This window comes from Coturnix japonica, unplaced genomic scaffold (assembly GCF_001577835.2).
Source record: "Coturnix japonica isolate 7356 unplaced genomic scaffold, Coturnix japonica 2.1 chrUnrandom458, whole genome shotgun sequence".
Lineage (NCBI taxonomy): Eukaryota > Metazoa > Chordata > Aves > Galliformes > Phasianidae > Coturnix > Coturnix japonica.
Window position 1 is genome coordinate 76,097 of NW_015439872.1, and position 11,778 is coordinate 87,874.

The following is an 11,778-nucleotide window of genomic DNA, read 5'->3' on the forward strand; positions in this document are numbered from 1 at the left end:
CATTTTTGGGTCATTTTGGGTCATTTTTGGGTCATTCTGAGGCCAAAAATGTCATTTTTGGGGTCAAAACCCACCATTTTTGGGTCTAAAATTGCCGTTTTTGGGTCATTTTGGGCCATTTTTGGGTCATTTTGGGTCTAAAAATGCCATTTTTGGGTCATTCTGAGGCCAAAAATGTCATTTTTGGGGTCAAAAATGCCATTTTTGGGCTCATTTTGGCTCATTTTGGGGCTAAAAACCTACCTTTTTGGCTCCATCCTTTCAATCTTCGCTTTATCATCCTCTTCTCCCCCCTTTATAATCCCGAGCCCCGTCCAGTTTATTAGTGAAGGACGAATACGTGAGCGACTACGACGGCCAACAGGCCCCAATAGGATCCAATGAGGCTCATTCGCTTCAGACCATCCAACACCCGGCTCAAGGTCGGGCTCCAAGCGAGGCCTACAACCAACAGACGGAGCCTGGAACGTCCGGCTTCACTTCCATCCCTGTGGCGTCNTCAAGGTCGGGCTCCAAGCGAGGCCTACAACCAACAGACGGAGCCTGGAACGTCCGGCTTCACTTCCATCCCTGTGGCGTCTACCAGTGAGTCCATAATCCCATTAATAATCCCATTAATAGGGCCATAATCCCATTAATCCCATCAGGAATCCCATTAATAGGGTCATAATCCCATTAATAGGGTCAATAATCCCATAATCCCATCAGGAATCCCATAATCCCATTGATAATCCCATAATCCTATTGATATTCCCATTAATAGGGCCATAATCCCATTAATCCCATTGATAATCCCATTAATAGGGCCATAATTGCATTGATAGGGTCATAATCCCATTGATAATCCCATAATCCCATCAATAATCCCATTAATAGGGTCATAATCCCATTAATAGGGCCATAATCCCATTAATAATCCCATTAATAGGGCCATAATCCCATTAATAGGGTCATAATCCCATTAATAGGGTCATAATCCCATTAATCCCATTGATAATCCCATAAATCCCATCATTAATGCAATTAATAGGGCCATAATCCCATTAATAATCCCATTAATAGGGCCGTAATCCCATTAATAGGGCCATAATCCCATTGATAAGCCCATAATCCCATTAATAACCCCATAATCCCATTAATAACCCCATAATCCTATTAATAATCCCATTAGTAGGGTCATAATCCCATTAATAGGGCCATAATCCCATTAATAGGGCCATAATCCCATTAATAGGGCCATAATCCCATTAATCCCATTGAGAATCCCATAATCCCATTGATAATCCCATAATCCCATTGATAATCCCGTTAATAGGGCCATAATCCCATTAATAGGGCCATAATCCCATTAATCCCATTGATAATCCCATAATCCCATCAATAATCCCATTAATAGGGTCATAATCCCATAAATCCCATTGATAATCCCATAAATAGGGTCATAATCCCATTAATAGGGCCATAATCCCATTAATAGGGCCATAATCCCATTAATCCCATTGATAATCCCATAATCCCATTGATAATCCCATTAATAGGGCCATAATCCCATTAATAGGGTCGTAATCCCATAAATCCCATTGATAATCCCATTGATAGGGCCATAATCCCATTAATAGGGTCGTAATCCCATTGATAATCCCATAATCCCATTAATAATCCCATTAATAGGGCCATAATCCCATTAATCCCATTGAGAATCCCATTAATAGGGCCATAATCCCATTAATAATCCCATTAATAGGGCCATAATCCCATTAATCCCATTGATAACCCCATAATCCCATTGATAATCCCATAATCCTGTCAATAACCCCATAATCCTATTGATAATCCCACTAAGAATCCCATAATCCCATTAATAATCCCATTAATAGGGTCATAATCCCATTAATAGGGTCATAATCCCATTAATCCCATTGATAATCCCATAATCCCATTGATAATCCCATTAATAGGGTCATAATCCCATTAATAGGGCCATAATCCCATTAATCCCATTGATAACCCCATAATCCCATTAATAATCCCATAATCCCATCAATAACCCCATAACCCCATTAATAATCCCATAATCCCATTAATAGGGCCGTAATCCCATTGATAATCCCATAATCCCATTAATAATCCCATTAATAGGGTCATAATCCCATTAATCCCATTGATAATCCCATAATCCCATTAAGAGGGTCATAATCCCATTAATAATCCCATAATCCCATTAATAATCCCATAATCCCATCAGGAATCCCATTAATCCCATTGATAATCCCATTATCCCATCAATAATCCCATAATCCCATTGATAGTCCCATTAATAGGGTCATAATCCCATTGATAATCCCATTAATAGGGCCATAATCCCATTAATAGGGCCATAATCCCATTAATAGGGTCATAATCCATTGATAATCCCATAATCCCAATTATGATAATCCTGTTAATAGGGGCCATAATCCATTATAGCGGTCTCCATAATCCCAGTCAAAACACCCCATAACACCCAATTAATAATTCCAATAATTCCCATATAATAGGGCCATAATCCCATGATAACCCCATAATCCCATTAATAATCCCAAACCCCTTAAATAACCCATAATCCATTAATAACCCCTATTAACGCCCATTAAAACCCCATAACCCCATTAATAACCTCAATAACCCCATAAAAACCTCATAACCCCATTAATTAACCCCATAATCCCATTATAATCCCATAATCCCAATTAATAACCCCATATAACCCATAACCCCCATTAATAACCCCATACCCCATTAATAACCCATAAATCCCATTAAAAATAACCCCATAACCCCATTAATCATCCCAAACCCCCATTAATACCCCATAAACCCCATTAATATAACCCCATAAACCCAGTTAATAACCAACCCATTAATCCCATATAACCATTAATAAAACCCTATTAATTAATCCCAAGATGGCCGCCCTGTTACTTCCCGTCTCCAATCCAAGATGCGCCCAGGTCCTCCAATCCAACATGGCCGCCATTAGTCCTCCAATCTCCAACATGGCCCGCCCCAGAAGCGTCCCTTATTCGCCCCACTCTATGAATCCACAGATGGCCGCCCCAGATTCGACCCCCTAAACCACACTCTATTGATCTTTAACCTCCAGGCCAACCTCCGACTGTTCTGCCCGGCAACCACGGGCGATTTCTCTCCTCCATGGCTCCCGGAGCTCAGGCGGCGGCTCTGCGGCCGCCCGCTCAAAATGGCTTCAGTCTAAACCCTGCCAACCTACCCACCACAGTGAGTCTATGCGGGCACCCCATTAATAAGCTTATAGGGCCCGCCCTATTAAAGCCCATATAGGATCCCATATTCCCCTATAGGATCCCTATATCCCATATAGGATATATATCCCTATGGACCCTATATCCCATATAGGCCAACCCTATATCAATACCCCATATAGGACCCCATATACCCCATATAGGATATCCCCATTTATACCCCATTATAGATTCAGACCCAATTGACCCCATAGTAGACCCCCATATACCCCATATACCCATAATAGGATCCCTTATTACCGCATTATAGGACCCCATATACCCCATATTAGGACCCCATATACCCCATATAGGATCCCATATACCCCAATATAGGCCCAACCCCCATATATGACCCCCATATATGGAACCCCATTATACCCCAATAGGATCAATATACCCCATATAGGACCCCATATACCCCATATATGACCCCATATATGACCCCATACCCCACATAGGACCCCATACCCCATATAGGATCCCATATACCATATATGGCCCTATATGACCCTATAGGATCCCCTATATCCCCTATAGGATCCCCTATATCCCCTATAAGACCCCATATCCCATATATGACCCTATATCCCCTATAGGATCCCATATAGGACTCCATATACCCCGTATAGGATCCCATATACCCCATATAGGATCCCCTATATCCCCTATAGGACCCTATAGGATCCCCTATATCCCCTATAGGATCCCCTATATCCCATATAGGACCCCATATCCCATATATGACCCTATATCCCATATAGGACCCCATATACCCCATATAGGATCCCATATACCCCCTATATGACCCTATATCCTATATAGGATCCCCTATGTCCCATTAGGGTCCCCATTGGAGTCCATATACCCCATATAGGACCCCATACCCCATATATGACCCTATAGGATCCCCTATATCCCCTATAGGATCCCATATATCCCCTATATCCCCTATATCCCCTATAGGACCCCATATACCCCATATAGGACCCCATATCCCATATATGACCCCATATACCCCATATATGACCCCATATATGACCCTATATACCCCATATAGGACCCCATATACCCCATATACCCCATATAGGACCCCATATATGACCCTATATCCCCTATAGGATCCCATATATCCCCTATAGGACCCTATATACCCCATATAGGACCCCATACCCCATATATGACCCTATATCCCCTATAGGATCCCCTATATCCCATTAGGGTCCCCATTGGAGTCCATATACCCCATATAGGACCCCATACCCCACATAGGACCCCATATACCCCATATAAGACCCCATACCCCATATAGGATCCCATATAGGATCCCATATACCCTATATAGGACCCCATATACCCCATATAGGACCCCATATACCCCATATAGGACCCCATATACCCCACATAGGACCCCATATACCCTATAGGACCCCATATACCCCATATATGACCCTATATCCCCTATAGGATCCCATATACCCCATATACCCCATATAGGACCCCATATACCCTATATGACCCCATATAAGACCCCATACCCCATATATGACCCTATATCCCCTATAGGACGCCCTATATCCCCTATAGGATCCTATATGACCCTATATGACCCTATAGGATCCCCTATACCCCATATAAGACCCCATATCCCATATATGACCCTATAGGACCCTATATGACCCTATAGGACCCCATATACCCCTTATATGACCCTATAGGACCCCATATCCCATATGTGACCCTATATCCCCTATAGGATCCCATATAGGACCCCATATCCCCCATATAGGACCCCATATACCCCATATATGACCCCATACCCCATATAGGATCCCATATATGACCCCATACCCCATATATGACCCTATATCCCCTATAGGATCCCCTATATCCCTTATAGGACCCCATATATGACCCCATATCCCATATAGGACCCCATATATGACCCTATATCCCCTATAGGATCCTATATGACCCTATATGACCCTATAGGACCCTATAGGATCCCCTATATCCCCTATAGGACCCCATATACCCCATATATGACCCCATATACCCCATATAAGACCCCATATACCCCATATGGGACCCCATACCCCATATAGGACCCCATATATGACCATATATCCCCTATATCCCCTATAGGACCCCCTATATCCCCTATAAGACCCCATATACCCCATATAGGACCCCATACCCCATATAGGACCCCATATACCCCATATAAGACCCCATATACCCCATATAGGATCCCATATATGACCCCATATCCCCTATAGGACCCCATATACCCCATATATGACCCTATATCCCCTATAGGACCCCATATAGGATCCCATACCCTATATAGGACCCCATACCCCATATAGGACCCCATATAGGACCCCATATACCCCATATAGGACCCCATATACCCCATATATGACCCCATACCCCATATAGGATCCCATATACCCCATATATCCCATATAGGACCCCATATACCCCATATACCCCATATATGACCCTATAGGATCCCATATATCCCCTATAGGATCCCATATACCCCATATAGGACCCCATATACCCCATATATGACCCTATAGGACCCCATATACCCCATATAGGACCCCATATACCCCATATATGACCCCATATACCCCATATATGACCCTATATGACCCCATATACCCCATATAGGACCCCATATACCCCATATAGGACCCCATACCCCATATAGGATCCCATATAGGACCCCATATACCCCATATAGGACCCCATANATACCCCATATAGGACCCCATATACCCCATATAGGACCCCATACCCCATATAGGATCCCATATAGGACCCCATATACCCCATATAGGACCCCATACACCATATAAGACCCCATATACCCCATATATGACCCCATACCCCATATATGACCCCATATACCCCATATAAGACCCCATACCCCATATATGACCCTATAGGATCCCCTATATCCCCTATATCCCATATATGACCCTATATACCCCATATAGGACCCCATACCCCATATAGGACCCCATATATGACCCTATATCACCTATAGGACCCCATACCCCATATAGGACCCCATATACCCCATATATGACCCCATACCCCATATAGGACCCCATATCCCATATAGGACCCCATATAGGACCCCATATACCCCATATACCCCATATAAGACCCCATACCCCATATATGACCCTATAGGATCCCATATACCCCATATAGGACCCCATATATCCCATATAAGACCCCATATACCCCATATATGACCCTATAGGACCCCATATACCCCATATAGGACCCCATATACCCCATATAGGACCCCATATACCCCATATATGATCCTATATCCCATATAGGACCCCATACCCCATATAGGATCCCATATATCCCCTATATCCCCTATAGGACCCCATATAGGATCCCATATACCCCATATAGGACCCCATATACCCCATATAGGACCCCATATACCCCATGTACCCCATATATGACCCTATATCCCCATATAAGACCCCATATACCCCATATAAGACCCCATACCCCCTATAGGACCCCATATATGACCCTATATCCCCTATAGAACCCCATATACCCCATATAAGACCCCATATACCCCATATAAGACCCCATATACCCCATATAGGACCCTATAGGATCCCCTATATCCCATATAGGACCCCATATATGACCCCATATACCCTATAGGATCCCATATAGGACCCCATACCCCATATAGGATCCCCTATATCCCCTATAGGACCCCATATAGGACCCCATATACCCCATATATGACCCTATAGGATCCCATATATCCCATATATCCCCTATAGGACCCTATATAGGACCCCATATCCCATATATGACCCTATATGACCCTATATGACCCTATATCCCCTATATGACCCTATAGGACCCTATAGGACCCTATAGGACCCTATATCCCCTATAGGATCCTATATGACCCTATATGACCCTATAGGATCCCCTATATCCCCTATATGACCCTATAGGACCCTATATCCCCTATAGGACCCTATATGCCCTATAGGACCCTATAGGATCCCCTATATCCCCTATAGGACCCTATAGGACCCTATATCCCCTATAGGATCCTATATGACCCTATATGACCCTATAGGACCCTATATGACCCTATATGACCCTATAGGATCCCCTATATCCCCTATAGGATCTCCTATATCCCCTATAGGATCTCCTATATCCCATATAGGACCCCATACCCCATATAAGACCCCATATACCCCATATAAGACCCCATATCCCCTATAGGACCCTATAGGACCCCATATCCCCTATAGGACCCCATATAGGACCCCATACCCCATATATGACCCTATATCTCCTATAGGACCCTATAGGATCCCCTATATCCCCTATATGATCCTATATGACCCTATATGACCCTATAGGATGCCCTATATCCCATTGCAGGCAATGGCTCGTGGAGCGGCGCAGCGCGGACCCCGTACCCACAGCATCACAACGGGCACCTCCAGCACCACCCGCCCCTGCACTACTGTGAGTATGGGATATAGGGGATCCTATAGGGGATAGAGGGGATCCTATATGGGGTATATGGGGTCCTATATGGGATATGGGGTCATATATGGGGTATATGGGGTCCTATATGGGGTATATGGGGTCCTATATGGGGTATATGGGGTCCTATATGGGATATGGGGTCCTATAGGGGGTATATGGGGTCCTATATGGGGTATGGGGTCCTATATGGGATCCTATATGGGGTCATATATGGGATCCTATAGGGGATATATGGGGTATATGGGGTCTTATATGGGGTATGGGGTCTTATATGGGGTATATGGGGTCCTATAGGGGATATGGGGTCCTATATGGGGTATGGGGTCCTATATGGGATATATGGGGTCATATAGGGGGTATGGGGTCATATATGGGGTATATGGGATCCTATATGGGGTATATGGGGTCCTATATGGGGTATATGGGGTCCTATATGGGATATGGGGTCCTATATGGGGTATATGGGGTCCTATATGGGGTATATGGGATCCTATATGGGGTCCTATATGGGGTATATGAGGTCCTATATAGGATCTTATATGGGGTCATATATGGGGTATATGGGGTCATATATGGGGTATATGGGATCCTATATGGGGTATGGGGTCCTATATGGGGTCCTATATGGGGTCATATATGGGGTATATGGGGTATATGGGGTCCTATATGGGGCTATGGGGCACGCTATGGGGCACGCTATGGGGCAGCCTATAGGGGATCCTATATAGGGTCGTATATGGGGTATATGGGGTCATATATGGGGTATGGGGTCCTATATGGGGTATATGGGGTCCTATATGGGGTATATGGGGTATATGGGGTCCTATATGGGGCTATGGGGCACGCTATGGGGCACGCTATGGGGCACCCTATAGGGGATCCTATATGGGGTTATATATGGGGTATATGGGGTCATATATGGGGTATATGGGATCCTGTATGGGGTATATGGGGTATTGGGGTCCTATAGGGGGTATATGGGGTATATGGGGTCCTATATGGGGCTATGGGGCACGCTATGGGGCACGCTATGGGGCACCCTATAGGGGATCCTATATAGGGTCGTATATGGGATCCTATAGGGGATATATGGGGTATATGGGGTCCTATATGGGGTATATGGGGTCATATTGGGGGTATGGGGTCCTATATGGGGTATATGGGGTCCTATATGGGGCTATGGGGCACGCTATGGGGCACGCTATGGGGCACGCTATGGGGCAGCCTATATAGGGTCATATATGGGGTATATGGGGTCTTATATGGGGTATATGGGGTCATATAGGGGGTATGGGGTCTTATATGGGGTATATGGGGTATATGGGGTCCTATATGGGGCTATGGGGCACGCTATGGGGCACGCTATGGGGCACCCTATATAGGGTCATATATGGGGTATATGGGGTCATATATGGGGTCTTATATGGGGTATATGGGGTCCTATATGGGGTATGGGGTCCTATATGGGATCCTATATGGGGTATATGGGATCCTATAGGGGATATATGGGGATATATGGGGTCCTATATGGGGTATGGGATCCTATATGGGGTATATGGGATCCTATATGGGATATGGGGTCCTATATGGGATCCTATATGGGATATGGGGTCCTATATGGGATCCTATATGGGGTATGGGGTCTTATATGGGGTATATGGGGTCTTATATGGGGTATATGGGGTTCTATATGGGGTATATGGGGTCATATAGGGGGTATGGGGTCCTATATGGGGTATATGGGGTCCTATATGGGGCTATGGGGCACGCTATGGGGCACCCTATAGGGGATCCTATGTAGGGTCATATATGGGGTCCTATAGGGAATATATGGGGTATATGGGGTATATGGGGTCCTATAGGGGGTATATGGGGTCCTATATGGGGTATGGGGGCCTATGGGGCACCCTATAGGGCACGCTATGGGGCACGCTATGGGGCACCCTATATGGGGTCATATATGGGGTATATGGGGTCTTATATGGGGTATATGGGGTCATATATGGGGTATATGGGGTCCTATATGGGATATGGGGTCCTATATGGGGTATATGGGGTCCTATATGGGGCTATGGGGCACGCTATGGGGCACGCTATGGGGCACCCTATATAGGGTCATATATGGGATATATGGGGTCATATATGGGGTCCTATATGGGGTATATGGGGTCATATATGGGGTATATGGGGTCCTATATGGGGTATATGGGGTCCTATATGGGGTATATGGGGTCCTATATGGGGCTATGGGGCACGCTATGGGGCACGCTATGGGGCACCCTATAGGGGATCCTATATGGGATATGGGGTCCTATATGGGGTATATGGGATCCTATATGGGATATGGGGTCATATTGGGGGTATGGGGTCATATATGGGGTATATGGGGTCCTATAGGGGGTATAGGATCCTGTATAGGGTCCTATATGGGGTATATGGGATCCTATATGGGGTATATGGGGTCATATATGGGATATAGGGTCCTATATGGGGTATATGGGGTCATATAGGGGTATATGGGATCCTATGGGGTATATGGGGTCATATATGGGGTATATGGGGTCCTATATGGGGTCCTATATGGGGTATATGGGGTCCTATATGGGGTATATGGGATCCTATAGGGGATATATGGGGTCCTATATGGGGTATGGGGTCCTATATGGGGTATATGGGGTCATATATGGGGTCCTATATGGGGTATATGGGGTCCTATGGGGTATATGGGATCCTATATGGGGTATGGGGTCCTATATGGGGTATATGGGATCCTATATGGGGTATATGGGTACCACCATATAGTAACCCCCATATACCCCATATACCCCATATACCCATATAGGATCCCATACTACCCTACGTAGGATCCCAACCCCATATAGGATCCCATATAATCCCCCCTAATACGGACCATATTACCCATATAATCCCCCTATAGAACCCATATACCCTCATATTACCATATAGGATCCATATTATCCCGCATATACCCCATATAAGGATCCCATACCCATATAAGACACAATATACCCCCATATAAAGACCCCAATACCCCATATTAGTGACCCCATATATTGGGACCCCATATACCCCCATATATGACCCATATCCCAGTATAGGACCCATATACCCCCTATAGGACCCCATAGTACCCCGATAAGGACACCAATATATGACCCATATACCCCATAATAAGGACACCCCATATATCCCATCATAATTGACCCCATATACCCATATATGACCCCTATAATCCCCCTTATAAGACCCCCATATCCCCTATTATGGAATCCCCTATATCCCCATATAGGAAGCCCATATATGACCCCATATACGCCCATATAGGGAATCCCATAATATCCCATATATCCCGTATAGGATCCCCAATATACCTCCATATATCTCCCTATACGGATCCCATATAATTCCCCTATATGACCCCATAATACCCCAATAGGACCCCATATATCCCATAAGGACCCCATATTACCCCATCATATGAGCCCATACCACCCATATAGATACCATAATACCCCATATATGACCCATATACCCCAATAGGACCCCATACCACCATATATGGAATCCCATATACCCATATAAGGAATACCCATATACCCATATAGGACCCATATACCCCATATAGGATCCCAGATAACCGCCCATATAGGAACCCCATAATACCCAATAATAGATCCCATATACCCCAATAGGATCCCATATACCCATATAGGACCCATATACCCCATATAGGACCCATAACCAATATAGGATCCCATATACCCCAATAGGACCCCATTATACCCCATATAAGGATCCCCATATACCCAATATAGGATCCCATAATACCCCCATATAAGGATCCCAATATACCCCAATAGAAGGACCACCCATATACCCCATATCGGAG

At 44.9% G+C, this 11,778-nt stretch overlaps 1 protein-coding gene across 1 annotated transcript in view; it reads left to right on the forward strand.

Annotated features, from left to right (window-relative positions):
* The window catches only part of SMAD4 (SMAD family member 4), a 53,713-nt gene that overhangs the window by 17,093 nt on the left and 24,842 nt on the right, over positions 1-11,778 (forward strand). The window contains exons 3-5 of the mRNA XM_032441649.1: positions 309-468; positions 518-585; positions 7,758-7,844. Coding sequence (XP_032297540.1) covers positions 309-468; positions 518-585; positions 7,758-7,844 — 315 coding nt within the window. The remainder of the gene's footprint in view (positions 1-308; positions 469-517; positions 586-7,757; positions 7,845-11,778) is intronic.